This window comes from Bombus terrestris, chromosome 9, assembly GCF_910591885.1.
Source record: "Bombus terrestris chromosome 9, iyBomTerr1.2, whole genome shotgun sequence".
Classification (NCBI taxonomy): domain Eukaryota; kingdom Metazoa; phylum Arthropoda; class Insecta; order Hymenoptera; family Apidae; genus Bombus; species Bombus terrestris.
In genome coordinates, this window is record NC_063277.1 from 16832307 (window position 1) to 16850869 (window position 18563).

At 37.5% G+C, this 18563-nt stretch overlaps 1 protein-coding gene across 4 annotated transcripts in view; it reads left to right on the forward strand.

The window, feature by feature from the left end:
* The window catches only part of LOC100643941 (connectin), a 349916-nt gene that overhangs the window by 242102 nt on the left and 89251 nt on the right, over positions 1–18563 (forward strand). For 3 of the 4 annotated variants that reach the window (XM_020864332.2, XM_012312043.3, XM_048408877.1), the window contains one exon: positions 5761–5838. The exons of the other annotated variant lie outside the window; for it this stretch is intronic. In XM_020864332.2, coding sequence (XP_020719991.1) covers positions 5761–5838 — 78 coding nt within the window. The remainder of the gene's footprint in view (positions 1–5760; positions 5839–18563) is intronic. 4 annotated transcript variants of the gene reach the window in all.

Below are 18563 nucleotides of genomic sequence, written 5' to 3' on the forward strand. Positions count from 1 at the left end.
TTTCCCGAAATTTTGCTCACAGATAAATGATTCAGAGAGGTAGACAATGTGTATACCGTTTCAATAAAAGCTGTATTTGGCATTTCGAATATTTAAAATTAATAAATAAGCAGTCGTTCGAATTCGAATGTATTTTAATTATTAATAATTTTACCACATATCGAAAAGTCGATTAATTCTGTGCCATAAAAATATATTAATTTTATATATTATTTTGTAGCGAATATTTTGCGAACAGTAATTTTAAGCGCAGCGAGACCGAGCAACTCCTTAATCTCTTAAAATGTTTGCCGTTCGCGTTTTTCAATTTTTTATTTCGTCTTGATTTATGTTGTTTAATTTTAAAGCGTACTTGGAATAACAGACTTCGTTCTTATTACTGCCACCGCAGAGAATTCCTTACTTTTTTAAATATCCCTCGGGAACCTATCTTTTTATCCTATTTATTCTTCCTTTTTTTTTTTCTCTACTAAGAGTAACTGCACGTATACCGAGAGTTTTAATTCCTTTGAATCATATTCCACCCAGGCGAAGCCAAGAATCTTCCAGCTAAGCATCTGCACCCGGTCATTGATTAATCGTTTTGTTATTCAATGAAAATTCCGAGAGGAACAACTACCACAGGGTTACTAGCATCGCAACGCTTTTAACTCACACGATATATTTACTTTAAAACACGGTTAAAAATTGTTCACAGTTTCCAATTACATTTGTTCCCGGAATTATTTTCCCTTGCGAACATTCACGCGAAATCCTCTTTCAGTTCTTCTCTCGTACAAGTCGTATTAAATCATATCGACCGATACAAATCTTCTTACCAATTAATTACATTCAACCTTTGATCTACCAATGATACTCAAAACACGATATTTTACTCGCCGCTATTACTCGCTGCTGTACTATTAGCAAATGTTTCGTTACTATAATTCTCTGTACGTGGTACTTGATTCGAAATGCAAAACCACAACGCAATTCAGAAAACTTACTGCCTATGCGAAGCGCGAAATGCAGTCGAAAACGACTATCGTTGAAAGGGAGCTTCAGCCAACAACGCGTCTATATCGCGAATTCGGCAATATCAAATTTAGCCACGCAAACCACCCTTGAAAGATCGTTCGAAGCAGCTGATAACGGGCGTAGGATCGTCCATCGAACGATCGGCTCGTAAAGCAGCTTATCGCGAACCAGGCAAGACACAAAGATACACTTTGCCATAAAGTAGTTCGATTGAATATATAGCAGAGGTAGGTTGAAATTGGCCCGATAAGCGTACCTGATTTCACCCCGGCCGACCATAGAATTTCACGTTTTTACGATCGAACGCTTTACGACAGCCAACCTGGCTAGAAGTGGCATAAAGAAGCCGAAGGAAGAGATGTGCCGGCCGTGTCTGCTGCTGGATTTGTAAATAATTACCGCATCCCATGGTCGAACGAATGGCATTAATATTTACGGAAACCGCACAGAGACCATCGTCGTGTTGGAAAGAGCGACGAGAAACAGAGGGAGTTGCTGGAATTCCGGAACAAGTTCCGGGACACACGTAATTCCGCGTAATTTTATGCCGCCAGGGATGCTCGGCTTTTTTGTACTTCTATTTCTTCGTCGTTTTTTCTTCCCTACACCGCAGCCACGGTGTCCCCTTTATTCGTTTTCCCTCTCCTTTTCCTTTCCTACTTTCTATTTTCTTGCGTTCTCCGCCACTTTTTCCCCTCTCAACCTTTACGAACGGCTGTAAAACCGCGTTTGAGCAACGGAGATTCTTTCTCATGCAAATTGAATTCTTTTTGATTCTTAGCGGTAGAAGGATGGAAAGATGGATCGAAACGAGCGGATGTAGCATGAAAAATTTCCGCGAACCGGTGACCAACAGAAAGTTGATGAGTCCGCGGGTAAAACGATATACGAAACAATTAAAAATATAACGGGAATAAATTTAGGACCGTGGTGACTGCGTGGTTCCCACCTCGTTGGCCGATTTTTATTTTTCCACGTTTTTAGTTCATGTATTTGTTTGTACGAGAATTGTCAAGGTTTTCTGGAATTTGTCAAACGGATATCGGATGAGAACATCACGTTAAATTATTATTATTTTTGCTTTCCACGGGAACGATCCTGAAATTCAATGCGTTGTCAACGAATCCTATATTAATCGCAAAATTCTCTTTTCGCTCGATGTTCAGGTCAAATATACATTTTTTCCTTTTGAATTTTTCAGAGGTATCGATCGTCTACGGCGTATCAATTACGATGTTGATTCTTTGCTATGTTTTGTATTTAATAATTGAAAAAAGCATATATCATTCTAATAAAATAAACATGGTTCGATACTGCATCGATTCCAGAGAAAATGTTTTATCGCTAATTCTATCGAAAATGTTCTTCGTATGTCGCTTCGGCTTCAAGAAACGATAACATCATGCTCGCTTATACGTAAAATGTAGTATAGTTTATTGAAAGTTTGATGTGCCATAAATTATCAGCGAGAAGATTTTCGTTGTAGTTGAAAATGCAGACAAAAATATTAGAGAATTGATTAAATCTTGTGATACACTGTCCAACCATTTGGCAAACAAATTCATCACACGTCAGAACATGGACCTTTCAAAAAGCTTGGTAATTTAACTGCTAAATTTTGAAAAATAGGAGAACGTCGAGCGTTGAACGGGAAATGAAAGTTGCACGATGGACTACCGATACACGTGAAATCGAATCGAACACGAGAAACAACTCGCGGTCCATTCCGCTTGGATTTATTACTTTGGAGTTGCGTTTCGTAAAAAAATGTTCACCGTTAACGACCACCAATAACGATTTACCGCAAGAATTACGCGTATTAAACGAGAGGGGAAAAAAATCGAGAAACGAGAAGAAGTACAAACAAAGTAACGAAATTCGGACAGAGTTTTTAAACGAAATCGGTGCGCAAGAACGAATATGGATTTGTTTACACGTCAGCAGACCATTTTCTGGTTGCGTGTGTGCTTGGAAATTGCGAAACTGCACAGAATATTACCTCGATCGAGGAAATTAGCTTTTTAACGATTCGGTTTGCCTTTCGTTTTTCCAGTTATGAGTCGATCGACGGTGTTTTTTTTTTTTCCAATAAATAGACAACGGATAAGGTCGAAAATACTGGCAAAATTGTTTAAATCGCACATTCCATCTGTATGTCGGCCATTTGTTTCGAAAGTCCATTTTTCTTCGTTTTGAAATATTGAAGTGCTTGCGTTTATCGATTAAAAAATCCTGATAACGTCTACTTTGTTTGTTCACTTCTTTGTGTATTTAAGCAGATTAAATTCACCGTGTAAATAGCATTCAATTATAACAATTTAATTTGATCGTAATTATAATAATTTAATAAATGTAATAATTTGCCAGTATGTTGCTGAATGGTATTTAAGCAATTCGTTCGCAATATTATATCAGTTACAAAAGTTAAGATCGTATTGGCTATCATTTGCTTTTAATTATCGGTGCCTCGATTGTTTATCCAGGCTACAGATTACAGCAAGTGGACTTACACCGTTTCCAAAATAAACGATTATGTAATTCCATTTATCAAGGAAATTTCAAGTGATTAAAACAAGCGTATATTTTAAGGTTCGAATTATAAATAGTTTGGAAATAAAAGGTTCGGATTGGGCTAAGGTATATGTAAATTTTTCGCTTTCTCAATTTTTTCAAAATATGAACTTATGCCACTAGTAAAAAAAAAAGACGGTCCATATAATCCATATGTCACTCGTAAAAATATTCATAAAATGTTTCGTTTAATTTTTATCGATTTTTTTTTTTAACGGCAAAAGTTATTATATTTTTATTGGAAGAACGTTAATCCATTTCCATGAAAATTTGCATGTATAAACTTCGTGCAATTTTATGAAATACGGATAAACCGACATGTTGATTTTTGACATTGTAACAAAAATAATTTATTATATTTTTATATCTGCGCAGAGATTCGTAAGCGGCAATGCCGATGTTTGCGTGAATTCGCACTTCTATTAACACAACTAAAAGAGTGAAATCAAATCAAAGTATATTCTTCGTATATCTTCGAATCAAAGTAAATCTTCGTATATTATATATCGTAAAACGATTGATTTACAGCCAGCTTTATCGCTTAACTAAAGGCTGAAAAATATTGAAAAACCTAAAAGTTGGTTAAGTTATGCTTATAACGAGGAAAGTTAAAACAGAATATGGTCGATTAATCTAGAAAGAGAGTCCGCGAAACCTGGCAGACACGAATGCGCGAGTTGGAGAGAATCTCAACTGGAAAAGAAGCGGAGAGCAGCTTGAAAAGGAAAAATGCATGAAGTCTGGTTTATGGAAAGGAAAATATATTCATTGCTTCTTTTTTTCTTCCGAAAGAAACTTCCGTGGTGGCTTATTCTGACGAAATCGCAAGACTTTTACACGATGTCGCGTTTTTTCAATTTGTCTTTTACGCGTCCGTCACCTTGAAAAATTGATGCTGCTTCTTAAAAACGGTCAGAAACACAATCAAACCAGCAGGTTAAGCAGAGCGGGGAAAAGATAGAATTAAACATCGCGTTAACTACACCGAACACCTGATCGCAGATTATTCGTTGTTGAGAAATTGATAAAATTAATTTATTGTTTCTACTTTAAAAACAATGTCTCGTTTTAATTGATGGTTTCAAATAAAACGGTAAATAATCTAGAATGTTATATCTATGTACAGCATTAATTACATTTCGTACTCTATTGATCTTTATAGCGCGGTAATATAATAAATAAAATTATTAAGTAACCTGAAGTACTAAGCGTTTATGATGATAATAAGAAAAATTACAGCCGCCTATGATTAAACTCGTACGAAATATTTATCAAGGAAAATACGTAACGCATTTTCCACGTCGAATCCGTGTATCGAAAAACGAAAACGAGAGGAAAGAACCGAGATAAGAGGTCTAAAGCAGCACGCGATCTAATTTGCTTGGTGAGCGAAAGTTGCGCGCTTGTTAGCTTAAAAACCAAAAAGAGCAGAAAAATAAATAAAGGAACAGGAAATAAAACAAGCGGAAGAAAGAGTAATGATTTTAACGAGCTCGGGAAAAAAGGAAGTCTGCGCCAGCGTGTGGCTACCTCTCTTTATTGGAATGTTCGTGGACGCGTGAGAGAATGTCTAAAAACGAAAAATATCTTACACGGCCTATCTCGATTAATCCGACAGACACTTTATCCCGTAGAATGTTTTCTTTTTTCTTCTTCGTTGTAGCGCTCTATTAAAAAGTCCTTAGCCTTCTTTGCGCGATAGTCGAAACTTCCGACCCGTCCTTTGACACCGTCAGAAGCGGAAGTTTCGCGCACAAGCTGCGCAAAAGCTCTCTTTGAACGGGCCAGACCGTTCCGATAATGAAACGAGAATATAAGTTAAATTGAGAAGACTCTTGTACCGTTTCGTTCGTCTGCCTGTCGTCTCGTTTTCTACGATAATTATCGTTGTGTCTTTGAAAAGCTCTTTGATATTTATACTTCTCATAAAACGACTCTTGTTCGTGCTCGTCTTTTTTTTTTTTGTAAAAGCAAAACCAAAGCGTATATGTAAAAAAGCGTCTTTTTTCCGTAATTGGATATTTATAATATTTTAGATATAATATTTAAAAATGAAGTAATATAAATGAAGTAAAATGAAGTATATATATACCTGTGATTGGTTCATAAAGTGATAATGATAATTGAAGAGCCACGATCGGTATTATCTTTCTCTTATTTTTCTCTTTGCAGAGTTTCTATATTACTGTAGTGAAAGTAATAATTTGTTCTCAAAAGAGTGCGAGAAGAGATGGAAAATTGAGATAATTGGTAAGTAGAAAAATGTTCCGTATTTTGTTTCGAGAATTTTCAAGCTATTGACGAGGCGGCAATTGATTCTTGAAAGGTTATAAGGAAAGACTGGAAATTGTAAAACGATGACTTGAAAATTAATAATAGATCGCCTTTCGTTCCGGATATTTCGCAATATATAAGATTAAAGTAAGTGGTTATTAAATAGTTACAATATCAATAGGAATTAATAATCGAAATAATCGAAAAAATACACTTTCATTTGACGTTTACATTTGACGTTTAAAGATATATTCTAGTCTCTGATATACACTTACATTAAAAAAGAAATATTAAAAATTACACAAAGGTATTTTCCTCTTTTTGGTATTTAAACTACATCGACTGTTTGGTTATTATTCAGTAAAATGGAAAAAGATTACTAGATGGATAATATTAAAAGAATAGGATTTAACAAACAGCATAGGCAGCCACTTCCCTATACACGCGGTACGTGTATGAAATTCGTATTCGTACACGATAGGCGTACATACAAAGTACAATAAACGTCCTGAACTTGGCGAATGAAAAGAAAGGAATCGTAACCATATGTCGTACGTAGAAGTGCCATAAATCGTCGGATCTTGGGCTCGGATCAGCTTCAATCCAAGTCCCCATAAAGCCACTGGAATTATGCTTATATGCATCCGTCATATTACAAAGTGAAGTTGGAAATTTTATAAAATATCGCCAACGAATTCAACCTCGTACCAGTATTCATGGCTACACCAATGTGCTTTCCTAGACACATTTTTTAAACCACCGTGCGGTTCTTAAGACTCGATGTATCGTTATTGCACGTGGCATCATTAATTCGACAAACCCATCGGCTGTTTTATTCTACCGATTGCCAGTCATTTATTAGTTGTAAATACGTCAGATGTAAAATACTACGCACTATATATCCGTACATTAGGTATTACGTTATTGAATAGAAGAATTGAATAAACTGTAGAGAATTTAATAAATTGAATTTAATTTAAGAATTTAACAAATTCAAATTTCAGTTAAACTCACGAAAGTCTATGAGATTTATATATATTAAAAAATCAAGTTCGTTAAGACTCATTTCAATGATAATCTCAAACCTATGTACCTAATATTAAAAATATTGAACCACAATTCCCAGAATAATTTACGTAACTCATTATTTCGTGTAACAGATTATTTTTTCCAGAAAACTCTTCGCATTCTTTAGAAGTAGAAAAGTACGAGTAGAATTTTCGTATAGATCTGATAAATATCAGCAGCTAGTCAAAAGCTATCATAAATTTCCCGAAAACGTGCACCATCTGGCAGCATCGTAAACAAATACGTTTCAGCCCATATCGAAGAACTCTCTCGTTACCTTTGTCTCCGTCACATCCCCACAAATGCCAAACACGTAGCATTATGTACACACTACGGTATCGTTTCTCAAAGAGCGGTTCCCAAAACCTATTTTCATAAAGGCCGAACGTTGCTTCGTCGTCGTTATTCGTGCTTAGGGCTGCATCTTTCGTTGGTAAACGAAACGGTTAAACAAAGGACGATGAAAGAAGGAAAAAAATGGAAAGGGGAAATAAAAGTTGAAGCGGAATCGAAGCAGGGGACGAGACGGCGAGTCGCGTGTCCCCTGTAAAATAATCCGCAAACAGAGCGATCACGATGGCACGCGCGTGGTTCTGATCCCTACCCTATATCGGCGATCAGGGAGGGTTAATTCCTTGCCCTTGAATTACGAACGAGTTTTCGACGGTGACCGGAAGATTTACGCGCTCGTAAAAGGCACAGAAACTATCCATTTTCGGAGGATCGGTCGAACAACCGTCACGAAGTCGAGCATTACGGTGCGGAATGTAAACGAGGCTGCTTAAAAGATTCACGAAACAACGTTTCCACCCTGCAAGATATACGAATCTCCCTTGTGTGTCCCTTTCTCTGTTGCAGACGTTGTCTAGGTTTTGTTTTTATGTTTAATGAACCCGCTGCTTTGTATCGATGCACTTTTGTTCCGAGACCATAGTCTGAGAGCTTACGCCACTGAATGTCTTTTTAACGATGGCTACGGATATTTAACGAAGTAAGAGACGAAATAAGTTGCATTAGTGAAGCATAAATGTTACATTTATAGATTAAGCTAATAAATTATATGGAGAATATGTCCAGCATGAAATTTTATCGTAGGGTAAAATTCTCTTCGTACGCTCGATTCTGAATAATTAAATGACAAATATTTGAAACCCCTTTAAAATTCTTTCTCGACTTTCGTGTTAAAATTGTACGTTCGTAAACGTAAATTTATGAAAATCTGGTTATTGAGTTTTCCTGCCTGCCGATAAGCCCTGTCACTTATGCATGATTTATCAAAACTGTCGTTTTTAGAGTGTTTTTTCCGAGCAAACCCCTTCATCCGGACGTTCTCATTCATTAGCTTACACGTTTGCTGTTTATTAACAACGCGTGCATTATAGCCGTTTCGACAAATATTTACAAGCCCGTCGTTGACAAATGGAACATCATTTCGAGCGTCCATTACGTGAAATGAAACATTCTGATTTTAAGCGTGACTTTAATAAATTTCCCGTGTGGAAAGCTCGTTGCATGCTCGCTTCTACAAATATACTACACGAGTTACGCATATAGACGCAGGAATAACATTAATGTAATTCGATTAAGTCACCCATTTTTTTCCACCAAATATTTGGAACCGATTTGAATTCCAGCGAGCGTAGCAATTTTCCAAAATTCCGCTACGTCGTGTCAGATAAATCGAAATTGTCGAAACTTCTGCTTGTCTAACGTTTGTCTAAAATCGACGCTGAATTTCTTGAATATGTTTTAATTACGTTACTGTGATAACATTTTTGCTTGCAAACAAAACCAAAAGATTCAACGTATAAGAAAGCGGAAAATTAAAAATATTCTGGTACAATGGACGATAAAACAAAACGTGCATAGGTATACTCCAAATTTTCCAAATGAGGTATTCAATCTTGAAACAACTGAAAGACAAGTCGAAAATATTCGAAGGTTTTGTTGATTCTTTACTTACATCGCCAAAGAGTTTCCCACGGATACGAATAAAATTAGCAAACTAATCGCATCAAAAACAAAGGATCAATTAACAAAATTCTACGTTGATACGCTCGAACGAGTGCCAAATAAACTGGCTAAAAAGAATTCTCGTTTCAAACGACCATCGCCACAACCATCCTCGGAAGAAAGAAAAGCCTCACCTCTGCCAGGTTTCGCATTGTTCGTGTAAAAAAAGCAAAACAAAATCCGATCTAGCGGACAGAAGACGAAGAAGCGAGGAAAACAGAACATTTTCACCCTCGCTGTTGCGCAAGAGCATAATCAGCTCAAACAACGAACGAGCTCTCGTTTGCGAGGGAAGTCAAAAATCAGCGGACACGCGTACAGAGAGAGAGAGAGAAAGAGAGAGAGAAAAGCAGAGAACAAAATAAAATAAAACATGAAAAAACACAGACAGAGAGGTTCCGTAGCGGTATGGTAGTTCGTGGCGAGAATAGGCGTCCGGCCGTGTCCCTGTATGACGTAATCCGTTCCATTTATTAAGAGGCGATCCCCCATTGCTTCACGGTGAGTCGCGAGGCGACACAATGCGTCTCGATGCGAGCCACATGGCGTCGTCGATCGGCTTACACACAGTTTTCTGTGTGTACGCGTGCTTGCATACGCCGCACGATCTCGTGGGAAATACGCATTCCCTCTCTTTTCGCCTGTTGTCTGTCTGCGTTCGGCTGCGAAACGCGCGAAGGGGTTGAGACAAGTCGGTTGCCGAGAGGGTCGAACGATTTGAGCGGACGTTAAGCAGGATCCGCTCGAGAATTCGGACTTTTTCGACGGAAAAACAATGTACCGAGAAACGTTTTTATATACACACGATAGATACGGTGTGTACGTTCGGAAAAGGATTGAAAGAGGATAGCGAAGCGTCGCGACGCGGTGCACACCCGGGACGCTGCACTCCGTGGGACACGTTGTAAATCCTCCGACAGTCGCGGTCGTTAATAATTGAAATGGGAAAACTGGCGAGTGTCGACCGAAAAATCGAACCGAACGAAGGAACGAAGCAAAGAGAAACGTAGCGATGGAATACCGAGGGTTTAACGAGAGATTTCTAAGTTTCAATGGGGTGAGCGCTGCTTTAATCGTTATAGAAAGAAGTTTCGATGGATAATTATAACGAAGTATGAATAATTACTTTTCTGCAATTTTATTCCTTTCAAACAACTTCGTTTTATTTATTCCGTGCTTACGACGTATTTTAAGCGAAAGATCGAACATTGTGTCACGCGATATAGTGGTACACGTTGAGGTTGACTGATAGAGGAACGAGTGGAATTTGTAATAGAAAAATATACTGAAATAAGCACAGGTATAGTGTATGCTGACCCACATCCTCACTCTTTCATTGTTACAATACAATAGGAAGAACGATAGGGAGCATGTTCACTTATTTATAGCAAAGGCCATTACCAAAAAGTTAACCTTGGTGTGTAGCTTTAGCTGAAGGCTACAAGAAACAGCGATAGAAATCTACTTATAGCTCTTTCGTTTTTAGACCTTGTAACCCAAAACAAAATTTATATTCAAGGTGACAATAATATGCACCTCCTCTTATTTTGATATTTTTTTTTTTTTTTTTTTTTAACTAAATTCTATTCTCTTGGTAAAAGAAAAGGTGTAGAGTTTTTCTCGAAGTAATAACTTCAACACTACGGAATAAATCGATATAGTGGCTCGTTCCTAATAGAGTTTTATTAATCGGCTTAGGCGATCGATTTGAAAAAGAATATTTCGATCCTCCTTGGTATTCGTAATGTTCGAAAACGTTTTCCTTTCAATGATGACCAAACTCTGGAATAACCGTCGGAGCGTAGGTAATAACGGTCGCTAAAGAATCGTGGCTTTTTGCGTTTTGGACCGGTTTCAATAACACCTGGACCACGCACGCGATAAACGGGATGGGAATGTTACTCGATGATCGAGATCTGAATTTCAAATCCACTGGAAGACTTCTGCCACGATATCGAAGATGATAATGACACCTGGGATCGCGAGAATGAAATTATTCGAGGGCTACGTGACGCGATGGCGTTGCAGCATCGGCCAAATGGGAACGTTTCAATGACATTGCGATTCCATTGTTCCTCTACTCTGGATCATATTAGAAACTGATAGTTCTTTTTTCTTCAGAAACGGTTATTTCTTATTTTGTATCGATTCGAAAATACAATTTCAAAGGTTGGTTTCGTACGGTGGTGTCTTGAATGATAAAATTTTTCATTTTCCTAGAAATCCGCGAATACTTTACGAAGAAAACGAAAAAAAAAAAATATTTATTCTGGGAATTTTTATAACAGAATCGTAAGAAAGTTTTCACCAGTTTTGTATTTTTATTTCAGTTCTATATTTATTTCGTTAAAGACATCTAATTCATTTTTAAAAACAATAAAATAAGAAAGTTATAGTATGGTTTAGCAGAAGACTTTTTTTTAGATGAAACTTATGCTTATTAATCACCGAAGATACTAATGATACGTCGAACAGGAGATATTTATGAAAATATTTGAATTCTGTCGTAAAGCTGACGACATATTTAGTAGCATCAGAAAACCGTGAAATTTCAGTTACATTGTACAAATATTGAATTTTCTAGATAGAAATATTGAGAGTTTACACGAACTTGCGTTGCCAAACGTGTTTTATTTTTTAATTAACGTTGCTGTTTTGTTTCCAAATACGCGTAATTTAAACGAGCCTTTATACACGAGATGCAAAATAACCCGGAGTTGATCGATCAGTTATTTGCTCGGTTAATGTAGAGTAAAAAGTATCGCATAATTTTAGTCACGTCTGATCAGAATTTTTTCTATGAAAAAATAAAATCTCAAACGCCATAAAAAGAGTAGCTTCTCGAACTTTTTCCAATCACGAACAACATTCCCAGCGTAAGAAAAATGCGAGAGTAACAATAAAATCGTGGGTACATTAAACATAAGTATCCAATAAACGGATCTTACGTTCTGTCGCCACGAAATCGATCCAGCCTTCGTATTTTTTCTACGATTGACTTAAAAATCAATGATTCGTATTACGAATTTCTGAATTGAAATTTGTATCGCCCCCCTCGAGCAATTAATAAAATTCAAACTCTCCAAAATCATGAAATTTAAGAAAGATATTGTAGAACAATCGGGCAAAATTCAGTATAGAACTAACAGCAGAAAACTCTCTTCCTACGTCTGATGATTCTCCATACGTTCCAAAAGCTTTGAAAATCTGCCAAACCTTCAACGCTTAATTATCCGAAATCTACACTGATCTAGACGAAATCCTCGAATCGATGACTGGAAAATCGTGCAAACAGTTGCGAAGCCTGGCGATCAACAACGAAGTTACCAGCGACGTCGTTCCGTAGAATCCGTTTTAAATTAATTTATTTTCAAAAATAAACAGATCGCCGCGAGTCAACGCGATTAATCACTGAATTAACATCAAAGACCCGCGCTTCGTTCGTTGCGGCTTCGTTTCTATTTAGATGGACCTGCCAACGTTGGACTAGTTAAGCTTGCGTTCTTTTGGCACGTCGAACGCGCAGCGGACCGCGTTAGAAATATTCGAAACATACAGGAAACGTAAATTATTTCTCGTGGGCAAGAATTCGACGAATCGACCTTCAATTGTTGTGCATATCTCGGTTAAATCAGCATACTTCGTTTTACAGAGGAAAAAATAGAAGGGAGAAGAACGTATAAACGAACAAAAAGGGGAATCGTGTTTGCTTTTTCTTTATGACAAGGGATTGTACTGGGAAGTGGAAAATATTATATTTGGCATTGTTTAATTTATTTGGTAAAACTTTTTCTCGAGAGAATTCTAAATTATTGTTGCTACCGCTAATTATTGTTGCTATCGAAAGTTTAAAGTTTGAAATTGGCGATTAATTCATCGGAGAAATGTCTTTTGCCTGAAATTGAAGTGTTTAAATTTTCCATCGACATTGTCACTTGTAAAACGCAAAGGAAGGGGTAAATTTGACGAGTTTCGAAACGTTCAATTAAAAGCTGAAACGCGCCGTGTCAAGACCCCTTTAAACTCCACCGCGAGGTATGCAGACCGCGTTTTAAAGAGGCACGATTTATAGCGACGATTCGATTTATCGCGACGAAACAATGCGCGTCTGCGCTCGTCTTGCTCCCTTTTATTTGTTAACAAATGGGCTAGGCCAGGCTTATGCGTTGACAAACGCGTTCCATGTGTTCCTGCGGTTTTTTGATACGAATTCACGGATTCATTGAATCGACACTGGCATTAAACAAAAAAACAATAATCCTAAAAATTGCATTTCGTCGAAAGTCACTTATTCTATCTATAGAAATTTTTATTCAAAATATTAAACAGGTATAGCAAATTTGATATCTGCAAGCTGCCCAATTACAGGGTAATTGTTTAATGGAGTTAAAAAATATTTACAATTACAATACGCGAATGAGAGATTTTCGAACGGAGAATGTTTCGCGTTTAACATTTTCAATATGACAGTGCAAATAAAATCGAAAATTCATATTTTATTCACTTTTCATTTCAATTTTATTATTTTGCTACATCGATATTAAAACTTAAGTTTATAATAACAAGCTGAATTTTCGAATGCACCTCATGGTAAAAAATATTTAACATCGCAGTTTATTTCAATACCATAAGAAAATTAAGCGAGAAATTAAACTTGCCATAAGCTTCGGTTACTATACATTTTTATTAATTCACCACCGATACTAAGATTTTAGAATACAAACGTTGTATAAAAGATTAATCAACCACGAACTGCATCCTGCTAGATCGCAAGGATTCAACCGATGACCCGTTCTCTCTTCACAACCTTCCCATTTCCCTACTTTTCAATACTTCGTCTATCCATCAACCACCCAACAACAATATCCCTCACAATTCACCCTCGCATCACTTCACCCTCCTCGACGTCCACTTTTATCTAGCTCACTGCTTCGGTATATATTAGACCAACAAAACCACCACGCTCAGATAACCTCGTTAAACTCTGCTCAATCCTTTTTTAACAATAACGTAACCAGACTGGCTCAAAAAAAGGGGTGGAAGACGCATCTGGTCGGATTAGAATCTGACCTTCGTAATCGCTTTGAAACCAACGGTTAATTTATTCGCGGCGTTCCTGGGCCTGAGGGTTTGGCGGCCGCTCTTCCGGTAGAAAAATCAAGTTCTTCGAATCAGCTGAGCCTTATGAATATTTAGCTGTAGCTGAGAAGTATGAATATTTCAATTGCTGATTCGTCTGTAGCTGAATGAAGTGATATATTCGCAACTAATTTAATTATTTCCGATTTTCGCTAGGAGAGTAATTTTATTTCAAAATAATTAACACCAAGAACGTGCTGTCACGACTTAAAAATCATAGAAACCTTCAACTTTCAACAACCACCGAAAACATCCACAATTTTCATCGACAAATATCATCGTTCTTTGCGTATCTGCTGTAAATCCAACGATTTGCCGAATATCCATCCTACCCTAATCTATCCACTCAAGCTCAGAAATCTCTCTTACTCGTCCATTCATATGGAATTAACAAATCCACAAGCTGTGCTATCGATTCATCCGTTGGGTCCGCATCTCGAACGTCGGCCATCCGACACGCAGGAGCTTCCTGTGAACGCGTTCGACCGTAATATCAGCGCCATGATAATTCTTGATGCCTCCTCGGAGGAGTTGCCCCAGATGACTAGGCGAAAGAACGAAATGACCGGCCAAACGAAGGAAAAGGAACGCACTCATCGAGATTCAAGTGGTCTCGTCGCAGCTCGAGTATCACGACGCCTTGATCGATATTCCCTTGACGGCGTACGCCAACCGCAAATTTCTAATGTACGATCACCGTGTAAGTGGAAAGATAAGAAGTGGAAGGAATGCTGACCAAATTGATCGTGGCGTGAATGATCTTTTTTTTTTTACACGATTGGGAAGCGGATGAAGCATACGAATTTTTTACATTAGTCGAAACTGTCATATGGGTAGAATCAGTGTATGAGCGGAAAAGTGAGAAATTTGTTAACCGACAGTCTGATCGATCATAGCGCAATATGTCTGTCTATCTTCTTTCATACAACCGTGAAGACAGGCTACAGCAATTTGTTTTTAACAGCAGCAACTGTGATGTAAATACAATGACGGTTTTTCTCGACTATTCTTCGCAAAAGTATCTAAAAAACATCAATTTTCTATCGTGAAAAATTTGGAAACTAATATCTTGCAAAAATTGTATCGCTTCAAAGAAATGCTTCTTCTCCGGAGGAAAATTTTAAGAGAAGAAGATTCTGATATTTTTCTGTGGAATTCGATGTGACCAGGATATTCTAGCGTGTAAAGGCTAGCTTGAGCGTACCACTGTAGGTGACAGAGCCTCATTTCTCTTTCTGATTCACCCCTTGCTTCGCTGTTTCGACGATTGATGGATGATTTTCGAACAGGTCAAGCTAAAGCGCATCATTCGGTGGCTAAAAATCGATCGCTGATCATGACAGCTCGAAATTCAGCCGAGCAAAGAGAAACTATCTCGCCGATTGTTTCCCCTGTCAAGGAAAACTATCTGAAAATCGAGAGGGAAACGGTTTTCCTGTACTTTTTGTTCCGTACTGTCAGAAAAGGCGATCAAACACATGTGGCAGGAAAAATCAACGTGAAAACGCATTGAAAAATTTGCTCGGTTGTGAAATATTCAGTACAGTGGTATTTACCCAAGCTTAAGATTGATCGATTATAATTTTAATGCAAAATTAACGATTACATTCTATTATTTCTTCCTACTATTCTATTTACTTTATTTCCAATTGAAAAATCGTAAGTTTGTTTCAGGATTTCTATATTTATTTCAGAATTTTGATCGATCGTAATTTCAATGGGCGATAGTGTTTTACAATTTTACAATGCAAAATCTACGTATTTTATTCCATGTTGCATTCAATACAAAAGATTTCATATATATCGTTCCATCCTTTACTTCATTTTCCGTTGATTTTCGTACCTTTTGTACTTTTTACTTGTTTTACGTATTTTTTACACAGTACACAAATTCGAATAATAAATAACGATGGATGAATGAACACGCCTCAAATGGAAATTTTTACCACGAGCATAAGTGACTTTCACGATGGTAGTCCCTCGATGTTGATCATTTTTCCGCGATCGGTTAAGGGTAGTTTCCCGTGATCGAGAGTTTGATATAAGCTAATGACGTGCTTGACGAACGATCATCCATCTCGTTTTAATCGATATCGTTCATGGAGACAGCGACGAGCAACGACGCTATTGCATTAACACATTAAAATGTCAACCTGTCAATAAGATGGAGCGTATAAACTTTTGATCAATCTAAGAGACACGTTCACCTAACGACGCCGATGAATTGAAACCTGTTAAAGTAATAATATATAACGTTTTATTAAATACGAAATTTACATGTAACAGAATAACTTGAAGTATTAACGTATACCGCTCTATTCTCTTATACATCTCAAACAACAATGAATTTGTTTTATTACACATTCATTCATGCAACACATACGCGGTACGCTCGGCTCTTGTTTTCGGCTGATGTTTTCCTTTTGTCTTCCTCTCTTTCATTCATCGTTCGTACAATACAGACGCACACACATTTATTTTCTAACAAAACCAATTATTAGAAAATTCTCGAGAAATAGCTAACATTCTTTAACATCTTTTTAATATCATGCAATCGGAAAATGGTGGATTTACGGTGTAGGAGATAAAAACGACTAGATTGCAAAAGACGATGGAAGAAGGTAATATTCGAAATTTGTTGAACAAACTAGCTGTTGATCCAGCTTCGATCGACCTAAGTAGGTTCGATATACAAAAATTTCAAAAATAATTCGTACAACTAAAATTCTTGATAATATAATTTCGTATCATAATAATATAGCACAATATAAAAATCCTATTGAAGTGGATATAATTAAAAATATTTGATAAACAAAAATCTTGAAAACAACGCGCACGAGTTAAAATATTTGAATATGGTACGATGTAATACGTATAATATAAGTACCTGTAATATATCATTACAATATAAAAATTTAATTTAGATGTTAAAGAATATTCAACAGACAGACGTGGCAAAAATAATCGACAAAATTCAATCTAACAATACGACGGCAAAACTATGATTACAGCTTTGTTAATTCTTTCCCAACTCAATAACCACCTGCAATCAAGGTAATTAATATACGATACCGATCACGATCCAACAAAGAAAATCGGTTCACGCGCTCGGTTTATCTAACCTACCATAAAAATTCAGCCTCCACCATCACCGTACCGCAAACCATCCCACCAATTCTTCCAACCGCGTGATACACACGCGCGTCACTTCTAAGAGGAACGGTCGACGCTACGTTCGTTTCATCGAATCGCATTCCTCGATCGCTACCCCTGGATCGTATCACGTTCCAATTAGCACGCTCGAATCGCGCCACCAGCGCGAAAGCGAGGCTGCACGCGCACCCGGTAGGCAGAATATCATGGCGTGTCCCTAGACGAAACAACAATGGTCCGTTGATTTTGCATTCGCTACGGAGAGGGTTTGCCTCGACCCCATCGTACGTCTGCACCCTTTCCACTATACTAAACCCTCCCCTCCGTTATCGGTCCCTCTACGGTTTTCTTCTCTATTTCTACGTTCATTGTGATCGTGGCCGGTGATTCTTAACGTCGATATTTTGACGTAATCCCATAAAGCACGTTATTCTTGTGTAAATAGCCGTTCGGCCGCTGAGGGTTGGTAACCGATACGCGGTCCACAGACAGGGGTGCATCTGGCCAGTTAATTGCCAAAACGTTGCCACGCACCGACACCGGTGAGAACGAGTTCTGTATCTGGCTGCATGGGATATCCCGTTCGTCTACGTTCACGCGACGTTTCCATTCTGTTTATGGGACTCGTGGAAATTGTACGATATCGTAGAGTTTCGTTTTTCCTTTTTGTTTGATCTTTTCTTTTGTCTTCCTACTTCTTTTTTTTTTTTAGTCTGGGCTTTGAGTATCGGTATAACGTTGAGAGTGGTGGAATTGCGCGTTGATTTTGGTATCGATGGAATTTGTATGTTTAGATGGTGAAGATGTGAGATGTTCGAGATGCAGAAACTTCCATTTGCAGGGGAGCTAGTCGAGAGCTGAATATTTGGAACGGTGTAAAATTTGACAGAATTCAACGTATTTAATCTTTTGCGTTTTGTACTTTTTAATGGGTTAATGGTTAGCGAAAGTTTTTAAATATCGATGACTAATTAATCGTTGAAATCCTTTGCGTGAGAGGAAGCTAAAAGGAGTACGATTACTTTTAGGAATGTCGAAAACTCCCCGAGATCTTGAAATCATCTGCTGGCCTTGAATTAGAAAAACCAAGAACCCGAGAGTTGCGAAAGTTCTTAAGCATTGCAATCGCTTAAGATCCTCGAATAGTTGGTTAACTATCCCAATGAATTTAAAAGGCCTCCAACTTTCCTCCAGAGTCTTGAAAATTTTCGTGTAACCGTGGAACGTTAGAATGTCTGAAGTACTTGAACAAAAACCATCAAACTAGACATTTCAGATCTACGTTTCAAACTACCCCTAACGTCTCGCTATTTAATCCTTCTAATTAA